Here is a 23,752-nt window from a genome sequence, read left to right as displayed (position 1 = left end):
CAATCACGCGAGAACTCGGCAATAAACGTTATTAAAATGCAGGCAATATCAGTCACCCCTTACAGCCTACCCCAGGAAGAAACTTACTGAAGAAAGCCAAATCTGTCGGTGACCTTGTAAACAAGATAATCCGCGTCCTCCCAAGGCTCAATCTTTGCACCTTCTCGGCCCTGTTAATGGAAAACAGAGTCATTTTCAGAAGATCACAGTGTGACATGTATATAAAATTCTGGAAGATTAGCACAGTATCCAATATCAATATTTTAGGGAAAAAATTTACAAGAGCCATTATTCACGCATTTTTAGCTCTAGGGAAACTAATTTCTTGGGTAAAGAATGGGCCTATAGCGGCATTAAATTGTGGACCACTCTGCTACATGATATAGGTGTGCACATTAGAGAAGAAAGCAGCCATATACAGTCAGGTCCTGTAGTATTGGGAAAGGGTCAAGACTCAAGAGTTTCATTACTTTACCGCTTACACTCATACAAATGAATTTAAAGCAAAAGACAAAGGCGATATTAAAATGAATTTCAGGTTTAATGAAAAGTATTTTTAAAACATCTAAAATATACATTTTGGAATTATAGCCATGTTCCTAGGTAGCCTTGCCATTTTCACATGCTTGAAAGCAATCTGTCAGTGGTCTGATGAGCCATTTCATGGCAACTGTTGCTTGTTATCTTAAAAATTAATAAGTAATTTAAAAGGGGTTGTCCAACAAATACATTTCAGGCAAGGATTAGTGCTATAAAAAAAAAAAAAAAAAAGTACGGTAATCCACGCTACAGAGGTCATAGAACCACTGACTGGATAATTCTCTGTGACGCACTGTTTGTCACCTGACCACTGCAGCGGACCTTTGCAAGAGAAAACTGATAACCATTAGGCTGTGTGCACACATTGCTGATTTTTCGTGGTTTTTCGCTATAAAACCGCAAAAAAAGCATACATTATGCATCCCATCATTTAGAATGAATTCCGCAATTTTTGTGCACATGATGCGTTTTTTTCCACGAAAAAAAAAACGCATTGCTGTAAAAAATGCAGCATGTTCATTAATTTTGCGGATTATTTGCGGATTTCCCACTATATAATGCATTGGGAAATGTCTGGAAAAATCCGCAAAAAAAATGCACCAAAAACGTGGTAAAAAACGTGCAAAAAACGCATGCAGATTTCTTGCAGAAAATTTCAGGTTTTTCTCAGGAAATTTCTGCAAGAAATTCTGAACGTGTGCACATAGCCTTAGAGTTGGCCAGCACTGGATGCGAAGGGCGAGTTTACTTTTTTAATTACGGTAATCCATAGCTAAAGGATTTTTTTTAAAAACCCCTTACCTTCCTGACAGAGCCCCATTCTTCATATCTGACGTGTCACTTAATCTGGTAATTTGAAATTTTCAAACTTTACAAATGATGCCATTGTAAAGCAGAGTTTTGAGGAAGAAACGATTTTGCATGGTAAGGGCATAAAAAAAAGTGATTTACTTTTTTACATACTGTACCTATGAAGCCATCGTATTAGAACCCCCCCACAAGTGATAACATTTTATACACAACCCCCTATCAAAGTATTCAAATCCACAATCAGGTGCCTCGCAAGAATTCATGCAATGTAGAATGATTGCTATTGCATAGCCCCGGAAGTACCCCTTACAAGTGACCCCATTTTGGAATCTATACCACGTCAAGGAATTTGTCTGGGGTGTAGTGACCATTTTAGACTCACAGGTGATATACAAGTGTTTCTATAGCTTGGGGAGTTAAAATTAAAATATTTTTTCCCCACCAAAATGTTGCCTAAGCTACATATTTTTCTTAGTAGAAAATAGACTACACAATTTGTGAAGAAATTTCTGCGGAGTGTGTCAATACCCAATACGTGACGCATAGTAAGTAAGGCTCAAGAGAAAAATGTTATTTGGCCTTTGAAGTGCAAATTTGGCTAGAATAGCTTGCAAGTGCCACTTGCAAAACCTCCAAAGTGCCAGAATAGTTGAAAATCTCCACATGGGTCACCATTTCAAAACCTAAACCAATCAACAAATTCATCAAGGGATGTGCTGAGCATTTTGAACCCACAGCTGCTTCAAAGGATTTTTTACTTCTGGGACATAGGAATGAAAAAAATATATATATTTTTTATACTAAAATAGTGCTTTAGCTCTAAATTTTTCATTTTAGAAAATGTGAGAAAAATAAATTGGGAAACTACAACCCTCAAGAAATTTACCTAGTGAGGAGTAGTTTTATCCCACATAGGTTTGACCGATTTCTTTATCATTGGGCTGTGTGAAAATAAAATAACTTACATTTATTACAAAAGATGATTTAGGTTTCATCTTTACAATGGCTAACTAGTAACAAAAAAACAAAAAAAAAAACAAACCTGTGAATAATTTCTCCCAAGTCTTGCAATATCGTATATATGGCCTTATACCACTGTCTGGGCACATGGCTCAGAAGAGAGGGAGCGCCACTCGGCTTTTGGGGAGCAGCTTTTCCTGAAGACGATTGGGAATGCCATTTGCTAAGCCAACGAGTTGCCAAATCAACAGAAATCCGCACAAAGTGAACACGGAGGTCAGTTATCAAGAGGTGGTTTTAATCTATCACAACAGTGACATTAGCTAAAACTGGACGTTCTTCAAAAATTGACGCAGACAAGGAATTCCTGCATGTGACAACCATCTCCTGTATTCTTCATATATCTAGCCTGTGGTGTAGGATGGAAACACAGAAGCCTTGTCTTACAAAGAAAAGCACCAAATCCTGGCTATGTTTTGCCAAATCTACACAAAGTCTGCCAAAAGCTTGTGGGAATATGCGTCGTGGTCTGATGAGTCCAAGGTTGGATTTTTTTGGCCATAATTCTAAAAGGAGAAGGTATATTTGCCACAAAGTCAACACCGCACATCACCAAAAGCATACCATACCCTAGTGATCCATGGTAGAGGCAGCATTGTGCTTTTGGGATGTTTTTGGCAGCTAGAACTGGGGCTTTAGTTAAAGTGGAGGGAATTAATGCAAGTTCCAAATATATCAGCTAATTCTGAAACAAAAACCTTCAGGCCTCATTAAAAGCTGAAGATGTAGAGGAATTTCACCTTTCATAAACACTAAACATACATGCCAATCAGCAAAAGAAGGGCTTCATCAGAAGATCAAAGCTTTGGGATGGGCAAGCCAGAGCCCAGATCTGAATCCAAATAAAAACCTGTAGGTGACTTAAAGGGGACTGTACACAGGAGTTGACCTTGCAATCTACCAGATTTGGCATGCTACTGAAAGGAAGCGTGGGGACAGATTGTAAAATCTAGATGTACTATGATGATAGACTCCTGCCAAAATGGACTAACTAAATGCTGCCAGAAATTCAAAGGGTACTTCACAGTATTAGATTAAGAATGGGCATATTTATGCAACCCGTTATATTCTTTATTTTTATTTTTCCACCCAAAAAGATCTCAGGATTTCAATTGAATATTACAAATTTTTATGGGTGGCAATACTGGTGGAAAAAGTTTTGATACCCGCTGAATAAGTCGGCTTTTTCATTGCCTGCTGTGCCAGACATGTACGGTGGTTGTTGGGAGGGAGTTAAATATCGACAACCAATTTCATTGCAAGTGTTCAATTAGAATTTGGTTGCTGTATATGGGATTTCCTCATGTGCAGTACATGTGATATGTCAATGTGATATGTCAAGGCAGGTGGAGGCCATCATTAAGCTGAAAACTAAATGTATCCAAGAGAAAAGCAGAAATTGTAGGATTGGCCAAATTAACAGCTTGGCACACTCTGAAAATGGTTGGAATGCACGGCTGTGCGCAGAACGAACAAAAGACCTGGAAGAGCACATTAGAAAAGTAAACTAAAACAGGAGGTGGGTGCATCACTGCGAAAGTCTTCAATCACAACATGCTTTCATGGATATAAATCCAGACGGTTTATCCAAAGACGCACACTGCTAGGAACTCTCATGAACAGGAAGATTGGATTAGACTTTCGTTGAGAAAAAAAAAATCTATGAAAGCTGCGCATCTCTGGATTGTATAGGAAGATGAAACAAAGAAAGTTGTACTAGAATGATGGGGAGCAAATGGTATGAAGGAAAGGAAGAAATCGTGATCTGAAGCAAATCACATCTTCGTCATTTGTGCATAATGTAACGCTCTGCTGAGATTAGTCAAATGCTTCAAAACGGATAGGGCAGTAATTCCACATAGTGAGTACAGATAATTACAGGTAACACCATCTAAGGATTCAATACATACAGCAAAAGCAACCCCATATTTTCCTATGGTAAAGAAACGGGATATTCGGGAATAGACGAGCCAGTCACCTGGCCTTGGAAGCATTTGACATTCATGTTCTGTTGGAAGCCTACAGTTAGGTCCATATATATGAAAAATGCTGTCTGTCCAAATATATATGGACCTAACTGTAGGTCATCAATATCAAAGTGGTGGAAAACCCCTTCAGCCTGATTTTTTCATGCGTTTTTACTAAAAACCGTACAGTTCGACTTCAGGGATTAGTGGACAGAATCTGCATGAAGCAGTAAAACCATTGCTCATATTTAACATGTTCTTAGTGTAGTTATTCCAATTAGCTTGTGAAAATACAAGATTGTGTGAAAATATCTAGTTCTCAAGCAATGATGACATGTCTACAATATGACTACCGCAGCCAATCAGAGGGCACAGCGGTCTTACATTGTCTACGTGACATCATCGTTGAGACCAGCGATTGGCTGCACCACATCACCTCTCGTGGTCCCGTGAATAAAGAAAGGTACGGGGAAGCAAAGGCAGGGCTTCTGGAGGTACAAAATGCTCATTTAGCATTTTAAAGCATAAGCAGCCTTGGCCTTGTTTTTTTGCAGTTCATCCATACAACATTTTAATTAGATAAAATTATTAAATGACAAATGTTTTTTTTTGTTTTTTTAATAATTCCCATATTATTTCTCACCATATGCAGTAATAGCATGGGTATGAGTAGTTGCGCATCAGCAAAGTGAATAATATAACAAAAAAAAAATGTAAAAAAAATTCTTGAAAGTAACAAGTCAGCCACGCAACCTAGTGTACATTATAAGCAGCAAAGGGATTTAGCATGCAGCGTTAAAATAAATTCCCTCCTGGTAGAATGTGGCCAGATCTTCCGTGCGCATGCTGAGCTCTTGCCACTTGTCGAACAGTGATGATCACAGCTCCGCTCGTGTAGTCAGTGCTGCTAAGAGGTGAGAAAACAGCAGAAAAGTGCAGAGAAAAACAACTTAATATGGGCTTCTAATTATGCATCTCTGTTTCGGGGAACATGGGGGCTGGAGTTTACAGACACACATGCAAGGATGTAAAAAAGATGGAGGGATCTGCATATGAGCATTCAGCACTCAATAATTGACAGTGTGCACGGTCAGACAGGATTTGGGAGGCACCGACCGTGGCTGCAGGATCAGCAGTGGGCACCTCCAAAATCCTGGCAGGCCGAGAGCACAATGCACACTCCAGAGAACACACCACAATATTACTTCAAGGGGAGGAAAATCTGTCCTGATAGTGTGATGTACATACCTTGTTACAGGGCCCTAATGACAGCACAAATTGTATGTGCAGGGAAAACCAAGTCAGGCTCTGTTTTCTACTAAAAAAAAATCATTCCTAGCAGTGGTGATTGGCCGGGCAAGGAGTACATAACTGGCACATAAGAAATCACAGAGACAGAAGCTTGGCTGCACCGGCCAAACTGTCAATTACTGCCAAGGGCGTCTACATAACGATGAGCAGACTCACCTTGTCATATTTGGCAACTATGTCGGCTCGTTCTTGTGCAGATTTAAAAGCCACATCCTGTTCGGAATCTGGATCTGTACAAAAGGGAAAACACAATGAGCTTCATACAATTCTATATTGACTTAGAAATAGGTATTCCAGCAACTCCTCCTTACAGATTTTTTTGGGTAACGGATATTGAAGGCTGAACCTTATTAGTATCAAATCCAACTTCTGGCACCCCACCAATAAGCTGACAGAGGAGGCCCCTGGAGACTAACTTGCAAAACAAAATCATAGACACTGCAAAAATCAGCATTATGCCTACTAAAGTATTAAGGTGACAAGGTCCACTCTGGAATTCTGTGGTCCTCAGTCAGATCATTGAGGGTGCCTAAAGTCGGACACACGCCAAGTCCACGCGGATGGCTGATTTTAGTATTACAAGGGGTTTTACACTTTGTGCAAAGAGGATTCAAAACACTTGCAGGAATGTACAATAAAGCCAGATGGCATTCACTTTCCTGCTCCAGTCTCCCATGTTTTGGTTGCAGCGTTGACATCAAACATCACCACTGCAGCCAAACACTGGGCTAAGCGGTAATACTGATGTACACAGCACGAGCTTCTGAGCTCAGTGTTAGGCTGATGTGGTGATCAACAGGACATCACTGCTACACCCAAAACACAGAGCTCAGCAGGAGGACAAGTACCTCTGGCTTTATTTTACATGACCACCAGCATTTGCAGTCCTCTTTGACATTAATGAGTTTTAAGAGTTTTGTATCCATTTTTGTTCCATTTGTAATCTCCATTTATACTAGAGGGGTCTCAGAGAACCGTGTAGTGTTCAGGGAATGTTCAGTGCTTTACAAAAAGAAAAAGTTGTTCCATATTCTTATTTAGGTAAAAACATATCACAGTCAAGAGGAAGACATTTTTTTTTAAATAGTCCTCATTCCAATTAATCGATCCTTTATTGGTTTTATTTCTATTTTTTACACCCTAAAACACATCCAAACCGGGATATACACCCGGTGTGAAACCGGCCTATTGTTTTTATCATGTTCCATTTATTCTGTGTGTGTCCAGGAAGACCATCTATTTGTCCCTTGTTCTCACAAGTCAGTGTCTGGATGTATAAGTCCGACTACAGTTTGCTACGTAGTGCCAGGAGAGGTCTGCTCGTCATTGTCCTTACCACCCCTGAACCATTGTTGCAGTTCCGGAAGCATGCACGATTCTGACGCAGCGCTGTTGCTCGCCCACAGGCCACTGCATGCATGGAGGGCATTACTCCAGAGCAGTGTTATTATTTCCTAGGCTTCTAGGACGATCAAGGAGCACTGCATGACAATTACCAGCCACCTAGCCGAGATGTAAGGCACATACCGGGTGTAGCAGCTTTACTTCACATAAAGCCGCTGTCAAACTACAAGCCATGACAGATAATCCGCAGGGTTACTAGATGCTTTTGTGCTCAGCACACATCTGTAAGCCATATTTTTAGCAATTAAATTCACGCTGTTGAGATGTGGCAAGTAAAATATATTTAGGAAGAAGCGGCTCATCCAAGTACAGGACAGGGAACATGCCAGCACCGCAGGGTTAATAACCATAATGACCGCACAGAACATGCCAGCACCGCAGGGTTAATAACCATAATGACCGCACCTACTGAACAGAAACCGCTGAAACAAAAAGAACCTCTGTGCCATGCAGAATCCCGTCCATTACAGCTGCGTCTATCCAGAGGGTTATTAATGCACTCCTCCGCAAGGGACATTTAATTAACTTGACTGTCCACTTTTCTTGGCATTTACATCGGATGCCTAGGAAAGGTTGCCAGCGTCCATTTGTATTCATGTTGTGCCTCCTTAAGATTAATGTTGTAGGTGCTGTAAACAAAACGCCTACACATCAAGACTAAAGAAAGCCAGACGGATCGCTAATAATTAACTAGTCACAAAGACCATTTATACTGAGCCGCCAGGAGCTCACACAAGAAGCTGAACTTTTAGATAGATTTATATCCATCCCAGCCATTGTACGGTGAAGATGAACCAGTATCAGCCCACTATTCTCACTGCGCTGCCAAAGACAAAACGGATCTCAAAAGTGCCAGTTTTGATTTCTCCTTCCCCTTGTCAGTAACAGCGTCGGGACATGAGGTAGATAAAACCAGAACACCAGTGACCTCCATTCATGCTCCTAGTTTATTGGAGAAATTCATTACCCTTTTGTTCTCCGTGGAAATGTGCCTTACTATGGAAATGTAAGAGTGCTAACATCACTTTCCCCAATCCCAGGCCCTAAACAGCTGTCTGAGCCGATTCAACGTTTGATTTTGAGGACCGAGAGCCAACAAACCTAATAAACTAAAAGAAATATATGTCCCAGAGTCCTTCAGTGTGATATGGACACAGAAGTGTCTTATTCTGAAGGCAATGGGTGCTGTGTCTGAGGAGGAAAAAATAACAGCACCAGACAACTGGACTGGCATATACTCTAAGCCAGTGTTCCCCAAGTTCGGTCCTCAAGAGCCACCAACGGGTCATGTTTTCAGGATTGCCTTAGTATTGCCCAGGTGAGAATTCCATCATCTAGACAGGCAATAATTCCATCACCTGGGCCATACTGAGGAAATCCAGAAAACACGACCTGTTGGTGGCTCTTGAGGACCGAACTTGGGGAACACTGCTCTAAGCCTAGAAGAAGCGAAGAATATGCATCCGTTGTCAGGACCCTTCCCTGGATAGTTGAGAAGAAAGCTGGAGCAGTCCAAGACAATTACTAGACTGCACACACTCCTTATACAGGTCTGATGCATTGAATGAGGACCAGACATTGGATTTCCTACAATTGTGGGTCCGGCATGGTTTTTAGACGGCCTCAGAGCAGAAAAAGCAAAAAATTACCACAAAGAAGTTCTGTGGTATACTCCCAGTCAGCTGAAGAGCAAATCTGCTCCATTAACTTTGGGATGCAGGGGCACAGAAGAGAAAAAAACTGTTCAAACATCAGAGGAGCAGCAGGAATTGGAGGAGATGCCAAGTTTCAATTTAAAAAACATCCAACAAAAGGTTTACTTTAGGAGAAAGAATTCTGCAATACCCTAATAGATCTGCTCACTAAATATGACTAAATTGTACTTTACCAGTAATCTTATAATGCGCAAATAGTATTAAAGCGACTGTCACCCCCTCCAGCCGTTAGAAACTAAAAGAGCCACCTTGTGCAGCAGTAATGCAGCATTCTGACAAGGTGGCTCTTTTCGTTATTGGTGCAGTTAAAGCCAAAATAAAGTGTTTTATAATTTTGCCAAAATACCCGTCTTTAGTCCTGGAGGCAGGTCTTAACCTCCCTGCTGCAAACGCCACACTGCCGTCACTCAAATCATCTTCGGTGCCGCGTGCCACCCCCTCCGCACTGTTTTCCAATCAAATCCGGCGCCTTCGCTGTTTATTACTGGCTGGTGCAGGTGCAGTGAGCTCTGCCAGTCTGACCTCAGATGCAGTCTTGCAGACTGCGCCTGTGCGGCCGCCCTGCCTGTGAATCCCAGCCCCGCACTGTGCATAATGCATAACACACTGCGGGGCTGGGATTCACAAGGTGGGTGGCCGCACAGGAGCAGTCTGCAAGACTGCATCTGAGGTCAGACGGGCAGCGCTCACTGCGCCTGCACCAGCCAGTAATAAACAGCGGAGGCGCTGGATTTGATTGGAAAACAGTGTGGAGGGGGCGGCGCCGAAGAAGATTTGAGTGACGGCAGTGTGGCGTTTGCAGCAGGGGGGTTAAGACCTGCCTCCTTGACTGAAGACAGGTATTTGGGCAAAATTTTAAAACGCTTTATTTTGGCTTTAACTGCACCAAGAACTAAAAGAGCCACCTTGTCAGAATGCTGCATTACTGCTGCACAAGGTGGCTCTTTGTTTCTAATGGCTGGAGGGGGTGACAGAGTCCCTTTAAACCTATTTTTGGATTTAAAGTATATTCAGGTTTCCTAACCAGCATTAACCCCTTAGGTTACCTTTAAAGGTCAAAATTGGCTCAGTCACTGTCAGCAGGATTGTGCACAGTAACCTACAGTGTCAGGTCGGCGCCGTTATACTGAGTAACCCGTTCACCTTCCAGACCAGGTCAATTTTTACAATTCTGACCACTATCACTTTATGAGATAACTCTGGAACGCTTCAATGGATGCCACCGATTCGGAGACTGTTTTCACGTGACATTGTTCTTCATGCTCGTGGTAAAATTTCTTTGATATGACTTGCGTTTATTTGTGGGGGGAAAAAAGGAAATTTGGCAAAAATTTTGCAATTTTCAAACTTTTCCTTTTCATGTCAAAGCAAACCGTCTCTTTAATGTTCAGCTTACATAAAGTAGACAGCACACTATATCCTCCAGATCGCAGCCAGGAAACATGCGGCCAACACACCAGTCTACCTCCAAGACAGTTTGCCGTGGGCGACTGCACCCCCGTGTACGCTGTGGGTGCCAGGCCTTTCAGTTCCCTAGGCTGTTTGGCTCCGCTTGCCTGTGTTGCCTCACACAGGTGGAGCTCTGCAGAGCCTGCCGAGTTATTTTTCGATGGATCCGGCAAAAAACGGATGAAACGTTAAGCTATCTGTCGCAATCTGGCGCTAATACAACTCTGAAAAAAACTGATCCGGCGGGGGAAAAAAACGGATCCGTTTTTTACAAAATTTGCCTGATTGTGCCTGACAGCAAAAACCTGATGTGTGAAAGTAGCCTTAGACACACTGGGGCTCAGAATGGAGGAGGGGCACTTGGATTTGAGAGCGAAGATTTTGATGAATTTCTTTGGGGGGCGAGGAGCTATTTTGCTTTTCCAGAGCCTTTGTGCTACCAGTAACGTGGAAACCCTTATATTTCCGTTAACAGTTGACAGTCCTGAGTGAGGGCTTAGTTTTTTGTGGATTGAGTTGAAGCTTTTATTGGGAACATTTTACATAACATTTATCCGATGCTTTACGCTGATCACTTACATCGGGGTTTCCATCTACATCTCCAAATGACGTGACAGATGAACACCCTCTTCCCGGGGGATCCATTCACTATGAGGCAGCAGAGTTACTCTGGACTCTGTCTGGCCTCTACTCAGCAGTGTCCTACTTTTCAGAAGTGAACAAAACTGCGTCCGACGGTCCTATGGCATCCACAGTACCTCCATCTGCCTCATTATAGGGAATCTTCCGCCGGGGGTTCTGTCTGAATCACGTATTTCAGAGATTTGCAAAGAAAACCTGGTGTAAGCGCTCAGTGTAAGGCACAGGATAAATGTGCGCCTAGCCATACTGCGATCTTTGGGAGGCAGAATTTAAAAAAAAAAAAAAAAATCAACAGTAGGTGAAGAATTGATTTTTTTTTACGCCGTTCCGTGTGCCTTATAAGTGATTAGGTAACTATTCTTCGAGTCGGGGCAATAAGAGCAATAAAAGATTTATATCATGCTTTTATGTTTGGCTGCTGTCACACTAAAAGACGCTTTTAATTGCGAAAACTAGTTTTTGCATCACCAGTTTGTCGTGTGAAATATGGAAAAATTATAGCTCTCAGAGTCATGTGACGGCTTGTTTTTTTGTGGGATGAGCTGACGTTTTTATGGGTACCATTTTCCGATTTTTGGGAGACAGAATGAACAAAAACCAGCAATTCAGGAACTGCTTTTTGTTTTTTTATACTGTTCCGCGTGTGGTAAAATTAGTAAGGCAGCTTTAATCTTCGGGTCAGTACGATTACAGCGATACCTCATTTTTTCATTTTTTTTTTTATATTTTGGCGCTTCTACACAATTAAAACTATTTTATAGAAAAAAATTATTTTTGCATTGCTATATTCTGAGAGCTATAACGTAAATTTTTCTGCTGATGAGCTGTAGGAAGGCTTTTTTGCGGGACAAGATGACGCTTTCAGCGTTATTTTTATTCACATTCGTTTCTTATCGCATTTTATTGCACTTTTTGCTCGGCAGTATGATAAAGATTTTTTTTGCCTTTTTTATTTTTTTTACGGTGTTAACTGAAGGGGTTAACTAGTGGGACCGTTTTATAGAGCGGGTTTTTACAGACACTGCAATACCAAATATGTGTACTATTGTTTATTGTTTTATTTATATAAATAAATGTATTTATTGGAAAAATATTTCATTTTTTTTCTTTATTTGGGGAATTTGTAAAAAAAAAATATTTTAACACTAATTTTTTTTTACATTGTCCCGGTATGGGACATCACTGTACTACATCAGATCGCTGATCTGATGTTCTGCAATGCAGAACACCGGAGCAGCATCTGACAGGCAGGGAAGGAGGCGTCTCAGGTCCAGCTCTCAGCAGGCACTGGGAAGCCACCTTCCCTGCAGGACCCAGAAGGACCCTGCGGCCATCTTGGGGCCGGGGGTCTCCATGGAGACCATAAGAACAACGCGATCATTGACAGCGCCATCAGAGTTAAAGGCAACGATTGGTGCTAGCACTGATCATGGGCATTGCTGCGGGGTCACATACAGCTGACACCGGCACCCGATCGCTGCAGCACTCAGCGTGAGGCCATGCGATCGGTGCGCCGTACTAGCACTGCTGTTTGCGGAGCAGTACTAGAATGGCGTATTTAGGAAAGGAGTTAAAATGATACCTTGTTTGATGAAATTCGTCTTATGGTTGTTTTTTAATGTTTAATTTTCAGTTGTGTGTTAATTATATGCCCATGCTCCGGGGCGGGGTCTGCTGACGGGTCACTGATCCCTCACTGACCTGCCCCTTAGTTTCATAATGAATAACTGTACATACTGAAGAAAAAAAACCTTCTGCAGGCAGGTGACAGCCGTGGCACCTGCACAGCAGCGTAACTGCATGTTTAGTGTCCAGATAAGTATTCTTGGAACTATTAATTGTAAAAAAAAAAAAAAAAAGTAGCAGCTATCGGTGTGTATAGAGATCCGATAGCTACTATTGCGCAGGAAGCGGCGGCGTCATCTTGCTGGAGAAGAAAAAAAATTCCTCCCCCAAGATAGTGCCACCCGTGCCTGCACAGTAGCAGCTCTCGGAGATAAGAACACTTACAAAGGAGTGCGAGGTAGGGAGACTGTGGATGATATAGGGACGAGTTATCCACAAGAAGCAAAAAGGAGGGCGGCGATCATAAGATGGACCCAGAACGGCGACTCCCCTCGGACAGGACCGCCCCCCAGGGGAGTATAATAAAAGCTCTTTTTCTGGTCTTGCAGGTCGTGTTGGGCACATAAAATGCTGTATAGCAGCCCTGAAAGGTGGTGACGGTAGCTCATATCAATCAACCCTGGTGACAGGTTCCCTTTAAGTGAATGAAGCAAAGCTACAATACCACGTAAAACAAATTATTAGTGGGGGGGGGGTGCTTTTTTTTTTTTTTTTGCTCCCAATCCCATAAAAATACTTCAGGCTACAATTGACAAGTTTGATTTAGCAAACACTTAAATTCCCCATGAAATAAATATGAAGCCACTGAAGAGTCACTAGACGTCAGTGTAAGTCATTATGTAACTGGGAACCACACTGACATGATGCCTAGCAATTACAAGAGGAGCCCAGCATGCGGGCATTTGCTTGCAGACTGAGTATCTTCACACTGGCCATGTCAGGCTGCCACAAAACCCTGGATGCTGAACCAAGGCCTTACGAAAAGTTTTTTTTTTTTTTTTTTGGCTATAATAGCGTACTGAAATAAAACTATTAATATTGGCAGAACAACAAATGTAAGATCACAACGCTGTGAACAGCAATTTGTATTTATTGTGTAGTAAGGCGCACAATTGAAACAATGTAAAGATGAAATTTAATTAGGGAACCAATTACCATTGCATTGAGGATTAACAAAGATGCCTTTGTGATAAATTGTTGGGAATGCAGATCCAACAGCCCACAGATTAACCTTCCACAGCCAACATTTCAGTAATCCAAGCACAGCATGAGGGATTACAAAAGCCTGCTGATATTGCAAGGGTAAAACAAACATTATTGTATTCTCTTAGGTCACAGTCATGACATGTATCAATAGATGGTCCTCAATCTATAAGCTCCAGCCAGCCTCATGTCAATGGCAGTTTCACGTCATGTTCAGCAGTGGTAGAGTTGCCCGGGTTTCTGCTGTGAGTAGCACCCTTTAACAATTGGATTTCACCCCAAGAATCTCATATATGCAGGTTGTCAACATGTCAGCATGTGGTATGACTCCAGAGAGTTGTAAAAAACAAAGTTCTGACCGGTTTTACAGAACGTTGTTTTAACTAAGAGATAACTATAAACAGAAACCTATTATTCATGACATTGCAGGTGCTTAAGACCAGACTACATCACTGACATTTACGACATTTTAGAAGATCTTTTTGACAGGATTTAAAGAGTATCTGTATTGTCCAAAAAAGTGTCTCATGAGTTTTTCAACATCATGTTGCTTGTGCAACTGTGAGCAGCCTACATGATGTTAACATGCATTCCTCAAGGGCTGCAAACAGGTCATATTTTCAAGATTTCCTTGTACTGCACAGGTGATAATTTAATCACCTACACATCATGATTACAGCACCTTGTGCAATGCTAAGGAAATCGTGAAAACACGCATGGTTTGCGGCCCTCGAGGAATGCAGTTTGACACCCCTGCTGCACAGTCTCCGACTTGTCTCTCATCAAGCACATCTGTGACTTCATTGGTCATCAATTACAAAAGGTAGCTGACAGCAGCGGATCTTGATGAATTACATGCCCAAATGTATGCAGTGTGGCAAACTTTCCTGAGACAACCATTAATGCCATAATTTATAGCATGCCAAGGCGTGTAAGTGTGTGTATTTCTGTGTGTGACACTCAGATCAAAGTGATTTGAACATTTGTTTCCTTGTGTATATTTACTATTTGCATACGATTAACATATCCATCTATCCTGTGATTTACAAAATTCCACAACTTTTCCTTTCTGGTGTTGCGATTTCAATATTGTGGAGTGCGGAACTTTACCTGGTATACAAACCCTGGCAAAAATTACGAAATCACCGGCCTAGGAGGATGTTCATTCAGTTGTTTAATTTTGTAGAAAAAAAAGCAGATCACAGACATGGTACAAAACTAATGTCATTTCAAATGGCAACTTTCTGGTTTTAATAAACACTGAAAGAAATTAAGAACAAAAAATATGGTAGTCAGTAGTGGTTACTTTTTTTTAGCCAAGCATAGGGGAAAAATTATGGAATCCCTCAATTCTGAGGAAAAAATTATGGAATCACCCTGTAAATTTTCAATCCCAAAACTAAAACCTGCATCAAATTAGATCTGCTCGTTAGTCTGCATCTAAAAAGGAGTGCTGAACACCTTGGAGAGCTGTTACACCAAGTGGACCAACATGAATCATGGCTCCCACACAAGAGATGTCAATTGAAACAAAGGAGAGGATTATAAAACTCTTAAAAGAGGGTAAATCGTCACGCAATGTTGCAAAAGATGTTGGTTGTTCACAGTCAGCTGTGTCTAAAATCTGGACCAAATTCAAACAACATGGGAAGGTTGTTAAAGGCAAACATACTGGTAGACCAAGGAAGACATCAAAGCGTCAAGACTGGAAACTTAAAGCAATATGTCTCCAAAACAGGAAATGCACAACAAAACAAATGAGGAACGAATGGAAACTGAAGTCGGTGTCTGTGACCGAACTGTAAGAGACTGCCTAAAGGAAATGGGATTTACATACAGAAAAACTAAACGAAAGCCATCATTAACACCTAAACAGAAAAAAGCAAGGTTACAATGGGCTAAGGAAAAGCAATCGTGGACTGTGGATGACTGGATGAAAGTCATATTCAGTGATGAATCGCGAATCTGCATTGGGCAAGGTGATGATGCTGGAACTTTTGTTTGGTGCCGTTCCAATGAGATTTATAAAGATGACTACCTGAAGAGAACATGCAAATTTCCACAGTCATTGATGATATGGGGCTGCATGTCAGGTAAAGGCACTGGGGAGATGGCTGTCATATCTTTAATAAATGCACAAGTTTATGTTGATATCTTGGACACTTTTCTTATCCCATCAATTGAAAGGATGTTTGGGGATGATGAAATAATTTTTCAAGATGATAATGCATCCTGCCATAGAGCAAAAACTGTTAAAACATTCCCTGAAAAAAGGCACATAAGGTCAATGTCATGGCCTGCAAATAGTCCGGATCTCAATCCAATTGAAAATCTTTGGTGGAAGTTGAAGAAAATGGTCCATGACAAGGCTCCAACCTCAAAGCTGATCTGGCAACAGCAATCAGAGAAAGTTGGAGCCAGATTGATGACGAGTACTGTTTGACACTCATTAAGTCCATGCCTCAGACTGCAAGCTGTTATAAAAGCCAGAGGTGGTGCAACAAAATACTAGTGATGTTTTGGAGTCTTTTTTTGTTTGTTTTTCATGATTCCATAATTTTTTCCTCAGAATTGAGTGATTCCATAAATTTTCCCCTAGGCTTGGTTAAAAAAGGAACCATTTCTCACTACCACATTCTTTGTTTTTGATTTCTTTTAGTGTTTCTTAAAGCCAGAAAGTTGGCATTTGAAATGACTTTAATTTTGTAGAATAAAAGCAGATCACAGACATGGCACAAAACTAAACAACTGAATGAACATCTTGCAAGGCCGGTGATTCCATAATTTTTGCCAGTGGTTGTAAATGTTGCTGATCTCCTGAATCTGGCTGGCATGGCTTTTCTTTTGTTCCAGTAACATATGCCTCTCTGTTCCGTCTATGTAAATCTAGACTTTTAGCCAACTGAGTGGTGTCTTCAAGAAGACTCCCGCAGAGAAAAGTCAAGTACAACTTCCACTTTGATAAAAAGCTGATTTACATATAGCAAAGAGGGGGCCATATTGAGGAGAACCAGGTAAAAAGTTACAAATTTATGGCAAGCAATAGGTCCTCTTTAAGGAGATAATGACAGGAGATATTATACTTTACAAGCGCTGCATTCCTTTAGTTCCAGAGTTAAGTGAGGCCCAAGTGCACCCAGCAATGCAAAAAAACACCCCAAACACCTAATATTCACTTTTTTTTCCTCTCAAATTCTATTCTCTTCTGCGGAAGTTATACTTAGTTGCTACTATATAAATAAGTATAATACTTCCAAATCTTTCTAACTTCTGCATTCAGTTTCTAGAGACAGGAAAGAGCATTTATCGTGAGAGAAAAAAAAATGCTGGGACGTATCGTTCAAGGATGCCATTTTTCAGGTAGGGAGAGAAACAACAAGCCTGGAAATCTGGGACAAGAAAACAAAGGCATGGCATTACTAACCAACCTTTAGCTGGTCATTTTTGCAAGTTGAAAGGTCAATTTAGATCATTTTCTGCCGAGTGAAAGATACAAGTTGACCTTTCGTAAAATAAGAACGTTACTTTTTACAAAACACCGGAAATACATTATATACCGATCGACAGGAGGTAGGCCAAGACTAAATTCCACAAAACAATGATGCCATGCCCATACTTGGGAAAGAAGAAACGTTTGGATTTAATTCTTCCGATTACACATTTTTAGTAGACAATAGTCAAAAACAGGAAATCCCTGCCATTGTGTATTTAAGGCCGTTCCATTGTATGATGTAAAGTGTGAAAAAGAACGCAATGACATGAGCTGTCTGCTAGAATAAGGCTCACACAAGCTTTCCGGTCAGTAGTGAGAGAACAAAAAAAAAGGACGGATTTATTTTTACCCCCGCACATTAGACTGCAACGCGCAGCAAAACTCACGCAAATAGACTTTTTTCTTCTTTTGGCACCATCAGGCACATGAAAATTAACTCCAAATAATAGCATCATAGTGTCCTGATCATTCAGATTTGCAGCCTTTGAATATGTATTCAGAACTGCTGTTTATGGCCTAGAATGATTATACAGCAGGGCTCCGGTAAGACAATTATAGTAGTTCTGCCTATGTAGTATGTGTAGAATTACTATGTAGGCTACACGTCACCTCGGAAGGTTCTGCTACAGAGGCTGCAAAACATCCACCAGATCAACTCTCTACAATGCCCCCATAACATCAGGACTGATCTTACCCAGCAGAATATCACAGAGAAGGATGCATACATGAAATCCTAGAAAATCAAGGAATTAGACCTCCCGCCACACTTATCAGCCATCAAGGCAACTTAATAATTAACAGTCAAAACTATACATGAATCTGCTCACAGGTAGAGCAACATCACAGATCCACTATAAGAAGCTAAAGGTACCTTCACACATAATGATTTCGTTAACGATATCGTTGCTTTTTGTGACGTAGCAACGATATCGTTAACAAAATCGTTATGCGTGACAGCGACTAACGATCAGGCCCCTGCTGGGAGATCGTTGGTCGCTGGGGAATGATCGGGACCTTTTTTTGGTCGCTGATCACCCGCTGTCATCGCTGAATCGGCGTGTGTGACGCGGATCCAGCGATGTCTTCACTGGTAACCAGGGTAAATATCGGGTTACTAAGCGCAGGGTAACGCTTAATAACCCGATATTTACCCTGGTTACCATTGTAAAAGTAAAAAAAAAACAAAAACACATACTCACATTCCGATGTCTGTCACGTCCCCCGGCGTCAGCTTCCCTGCACTGTGTCAGCGCCGGCCGGCCGTAAAGCAGAGCACAGCGGTGACGTCACCGCTCTGCTTTACGGCCGGCGCTTACACAGTGCAGGGAAGCTGACGCCGGGGGACGTGACAGACATCGGAATGTGAGTATGTGTTTTTGGTTTTTTTTTACTTTTACAATGGTAACCAGGGTAAATATCGGGTTACTAAGCGCGGCCCTGTGCTTAGTAACCCGATGTTTACCCTGGTTACCCGGGGACTTCGGCATCATTGAAGACAGTTTCAACGATGCCGAAGTTGTTCCCCTGATCGTTGGTCGCTGGAGAGAGCTGTCTGTGTGACAGCTCCCCAGTGACCACAGAACGACTTACCAACGATCACGGCCAGGTCGTATCACTGGTCGTGATCGTTGGTAAATCGTTTAGTGTAACGGTACCTTAAGTCAGGCCAGAAGATATTTAATTTAATTAGGTCATAAGCACACTCATTAAAAGCAGACCCTCTCCTTGGAGCAGCCCCCAAGCACAGAGCTGGCTGACAGCGCTGGAATGGTGATGTGCTGCTAGGTAGACTCCAGTGCCAAGTCCTATTTCATTACATCAGTGTTTATACTTTCCATGTACAATAGTATAAGTGTATGATCTATTCCAACAAAGCATCCATGACACAGCCATAACAATGAATGGATGCGGTTGTGGCAAAAGTACGATTCTCTTACCTATGTTATATTGCTGTACAACACCAAAAGTCATTAATAAAATTGGTGAGGAACATGAGCTACACTTATTTGTTTACTTTATGCACTTATATAGCGCCATTAATTCCACAGCGCTTTACAGATATTATGGGAACTGTCCCCATTGGGACTCAAAATCTAGATTCCCTATCAGTATGTCTAAGGCTACTTTCACACTAGCGTCGTATGACGCACGTCGCAATGCGTCGTTCTGCAGAAAAAACGCATCCTGCAAAGTTGTCTGCAGGATGCATTTTTTCTCCATAGGCTTGTATTAGCGACGCATTGGGACGCATTGCCACACGTCGCAACCGTCGTGCGACGTTTGCGTCGTGTTGTGGCGGACCGTCGGCTCCAAAAAACGTTGCATGTAACGTTTTTTGGTGCGTTGTGTCCACCATTTCCGACCGCCCATGCACGGCCGGAACTCCGCCCCCTCCTCCCTGGAGCTCACAATTGGGCAGCAGATACGTTGTAAAACTGCATCCGCTGCGCCGTTTGTGCTGCGCTTTCACAGCACGCGTCGGTACGTCGCCACGACGCATTGCGTCGTACGATGCTAGTGTGAAAGTAGCTTTAGGAAATGTGGCAGGAAACTCACGCAAACACGGGGAGAACATACAAACTCCTTGCAGATGTCGTTCTTGGTAGGATTTGAATCCAGGACTCCTGCGCTGCAAAGCTGCAGTGCTAACCACTGAGCCACTGTGCTGCCCTGCTAACCACTGACTTCTTTGGTTAAAAGGCTCTTTGACAATCTACAATCTGGTTTCCGCCCTCATCACTCAACTGAGACAGCCCTGACCAAAATCACCAACGACCTACTTACCGCCAAAGCTAACGGACAATACTCTGTACTCCTCCTTCTAGACCTGTCCTCTGCTTTCGACACAGTTGACCACTGCCTCCTACTACAGATCCTCTCCTCCTTTGGCATCAAAAGACCTCGCTTTATCCTGGATCTCCTCATACCTTTCCAACCGCACATTCAGCGTCTCCCACTCCCACACTACCTCCTCATCCCACCCTCTCTCTGTTGGAGTCCCCTAAGGCTCTGTTCTAGGACCCCTACTCTTCTCAATCTATACCCTCGGCCTGGGACAACTCAAAGTCTCATGGATTCCAGTACCACCTGTATGCTGATGACACTCAGATCTACCTTTCTGGCCCAGACGTCACCTCTCTGCTGCCCAGAATCCCAGAGTGTCTATCAGCCATATCCTCCTCCTTCTCCTCTCGCTTCCTCAAACTCAATGTGGACAAATCTGAACTCATCATCTTTCCTCCATCTCATAGATCTTCCTTACCTGACCTATCTATCGCAGTAAAGGACATCACGCTTTCCCCTGTACCGGAAGTCCGCTGCCTCGAAGTAACACTTGACTCTGCCCTGTCCTTCAAATCGCACATCCAAGCTCTTTCCACCTCCTGTCGCCTCCAGCTCAAAAATATCTCCAGAATCCGTCCTTTCCTCAACTGTCAATCTACTAAAATTCTTGTGCTTGCCCTCATCATCTCCCGCCTTGACTACTGCAACATCCTTTTCTGTGGCCTCCCTGCTAACACCCTTGCACCTCTCCAGACCATCCTTAACTCTGCAGCCCGACTAATTCATCTCTCTCCTCGCTACTCCTCCGCCTCCCCCCTCTGCAAATCTCTTCACTGGCTCCCATTCCCTCAGCGTATCCACTTCAAATCACTAACACTGACCTACAAAGCCACCCATAACCCGTCTCCTCCATATATCTCTGAACTAATCTCCCGATATCTTCCCTCATGTAATCTCCGGTCCTCCCAAGACCTCCTCCTCTCCTCCACACTTATTTGCTCCTCAACCAATCGCCTCCAAGACTTCTCCCGAATATCCCCCATCCTCTGGAATTCTTTGCCCCAACAAGTCTGACTATCAACCACATTCGGCTTCCTCAGACGGAACCAGGAAACCCACCTCTTCAGGAAAGCCTACAGCCTACGCTGACCCTGCAGCCTCCCTCACCACTACCGAAGCTACCGCCTCACCAACACTGGAGCTCCTGCAACCCTCAACCTATTGCCTCCATCCTGTAGAATGTAAGCCCGCAAGGGCAGAGTCCTTGCCCCTCTGTATCAGTCTGTAATTGTTAGTTTGCTTACTGTAAGTGATATATGTAATTTGTATGTAACCCCTTCTCATGTAAAGCACCATGGAATCAATGGTGCTATATAAATAATAATAATAATATGCACAAACACTTTTCCTAAATTGCACTAAAAACAGGTGCGGACAGCGTCTAAGAGGCACATTACCTGTAGTATACGCCTTATTCCCCACAATAGTTTGACTATAAATGTCATTGAATCTTCATTTCCTAATTAAAATGTATAAAAACAATGTAGTACAGTACCAAGCAGGAGAGGCAGAAGGGGCAACTGTGGCTTAAGTTTTCCCAGGTACTGTGCAGAAATAAGGTACTGCAGCTATTCATGTGGGTCTCATAGGATATAGAGATATTCCTAGGGAATTAGATGTGGTACCTTAAGTGCAGCATTTCCCCAACACATCATGGTTTCAGGATTTTCTCAGTATTGCACCGGTGATGGAATTATTAAGGCATCAGAAACAGACACCAGTTATCTCATCTGGGCAATACTAAGGAAATTCTGAAAACCTGATGTCTTGAGGGTTTGGGAAACACTGTTCTATGGTATGACCAAAATGGCTTATATAATGCAACACTGTGATCAGATCAAAGAAATTTGCAAAACCAAACTGGATAAGAAAAGTAGAAAATTACAGTACATCTTCAGATGGCCATGTAAAATTTAAGGACCTAAAATGAAGACTAACATTTGTGCAAGCCAGTCTTTATAAAAGGTCTACTGGAGGAAGCTGCGGCCTCCATGTACTGGCTGCAGTGGTGATGTCACAACTAGAGATGAGTGAATTTGATCGGGTCAGGGCTTATTTGGCAAACTATAGCATTTACCGAATAGGCTGCAGAGGGAACCCGGCTTCCTGGATCGCTCCGGCTGATCAACTGATCGGCTTCGCAGCTGCAAGTGTCGTGGCTGTGTGAGTTACAACACAGGCATGGAGAGCCCAACAAACAACACGTCCCTGTGTTATACACCCATTCGTACTTATCTGCCCTGTTAAGGGCAAAGTACTTGCAACGCTCAGGTTCCGGGAAAGGTCAGAGGGGCCCAGCGCCTGCGCACTGCAGGACTTTGCTCTGGATAAGTACGCCTGTGCAGGAGCACGATGCCGGAGAGCCTGAGTGGATGACACAGGGACACGTCATTCACATGAAGCAAGAGGATTGGGATCCCAAGAAGATGGGTGGCTCCGGACCAGCAACACCCATCGGACCTGATTATAGAATGCTGTATATAAGCCCTGAAAGGGGGTGGCCGTAACTTCTATCGGCCAAACCTGGTGACAAGTTCACTTTAAAGTCCCAGAATTTTCGAGCTCCAAAAGGTAGAAATGTTAAAATGACCCCTCTCTGGGACTTCTAGTGTTACCTGTTAACAACAGCAGTAAATTTGACCAGGGATGTCCGAACTTACATGCCACTGTAATAGGCCTGGGCCTCTTAATTTAACATCTCTCTCAGTGGCTGTGTGCTTGATGTACTCAAGTCTTTATTACAATTTTTTAGGGTAAATTATTACTAAAATGTCAGTTTTGCCTGTGCCACACTTAAAGGGAACCCGTCACCCCCAAAATCGAGGGTGAGCTAAGCCCATCGGCATCAGGGGCTTATCTACAGCATTCTGTAATGCTGTAGATAAGCCCCCGATGTATCCTAAAAGATGAGAAAAAGAGATTAGATTATACTCACCTGGGCAGGCGGGCGGTCCGATCCGGTGGGAGTCGCGGTCCGGTCCGGGGCCTCCCATCTTCATAGGATGACGTCCTCTTCTGGTCTTCATGCTGCGGCTGCGGCGCAGGCGTACTTTGTCTGCCCTGTTGAGGGTAGAGCAAAGTACTGCACTGCGCAGGCGCCGGGAAAGGTCAGAGAGGCCCAGCACCTGCGCACTGCAGTACTTTGCTCTTCCCTCAACAGGGCAGACAAAGTACGCCTGCGCCGCAGCATGAAGACCAGAAGAGGACGTCATCTGATGAAGATAGGAGGTGCCGGACTGGACAGCGACACCCATCGGACCGGACCGCCCCTGGGTGAGTATAATCTAACCTCTTTTTCTTATCTTTTAGGATACATCGGGGGCTTATCTTCAGCATTACAGAATGCTGTAGATAAACCCCTGATGCCGATGGGCTTAGCTCACCCTCGATTTTGGGGGTGACAGGTTCCCTTTAATCACTATTAATCTCCGCACACTTTATATCTGCATTCAAAACGCTACAAAACACAAGTGATTTTATGGCCAAGAAAGCAGATTACAGCTATGTGCACACGCTGCGGATCCGCAGAGGATTGGCCGCTGCAGATTCGCAGCAGTTTTCTATGAGTTTACAATACCATGTAAACCTATGGAAAACAAAATACGCAGTGAACATGCTGTGGAAAAAAAACGTGTGGAAACACTGCGTTGTTTATTCCGCAGCATGTCAATTCTTTGTGTGGATTCTGCAGCGGTTTACATCTGCTCCATAATTGGAATCCGCTGGTG

At 42.8% G+C, this 23,752-nt stretch overlaps 1 protein-coding gene across 6 annotated transcripts in view; it reads right to left on the bottom strand.

The window, feature by feature from the left end:
• The window catches only part of USP6NL (USP6 N-terminal like), a 249,289-nt gene that overhangs the window by 136,717 nt on the left and 88,820 nt on the right, over positions 1-23,752 (bottom strand). For all 6 annotated transcript variants that reach the window (XM_069765232.1, XM_069765235.1, XM_069765234.1 and 3 more), the window contains 2 exons: positions 5,805-5,878; positions 88-170 (listed from right to left, as the gene is read on the bottom strand). Coding sequence is in view for 3 of the 6 variants with exons in the window: in XM_069765235.1 (XP_069621336.1) it covers positions 88-170; positions 5,805-5,878 (157 nt within the window). In the remaining 3 variants the exon portion in view is untranslated. The remainder of the gene's footprint in view (positions 1-87; positions 171-5,804; positions 5,879-23,752) is intronic.

Source organism: Ranitomeya imitator, chromosome 4 (assembly GCF_032444005.1).
Source record: "Ranitomeya imitator isolate aRanImi1 chromosome 4, aRanImi1.pri, whole genome shotgun sequence".
In the NCBI taxonomy this organism is placed as follows: domain Eukaryota; kingdom Metazoa; phylum Chordata; class Amphibia; order Anura; family Dendrobatidae; genus Ranitomeya; species Ranitomeya imitator.
The sequence above is the reverse complement of the archived record's forward strand: the minus strand, read 5'-3'. Positions and strand labels throughout refer to the sequence as shown.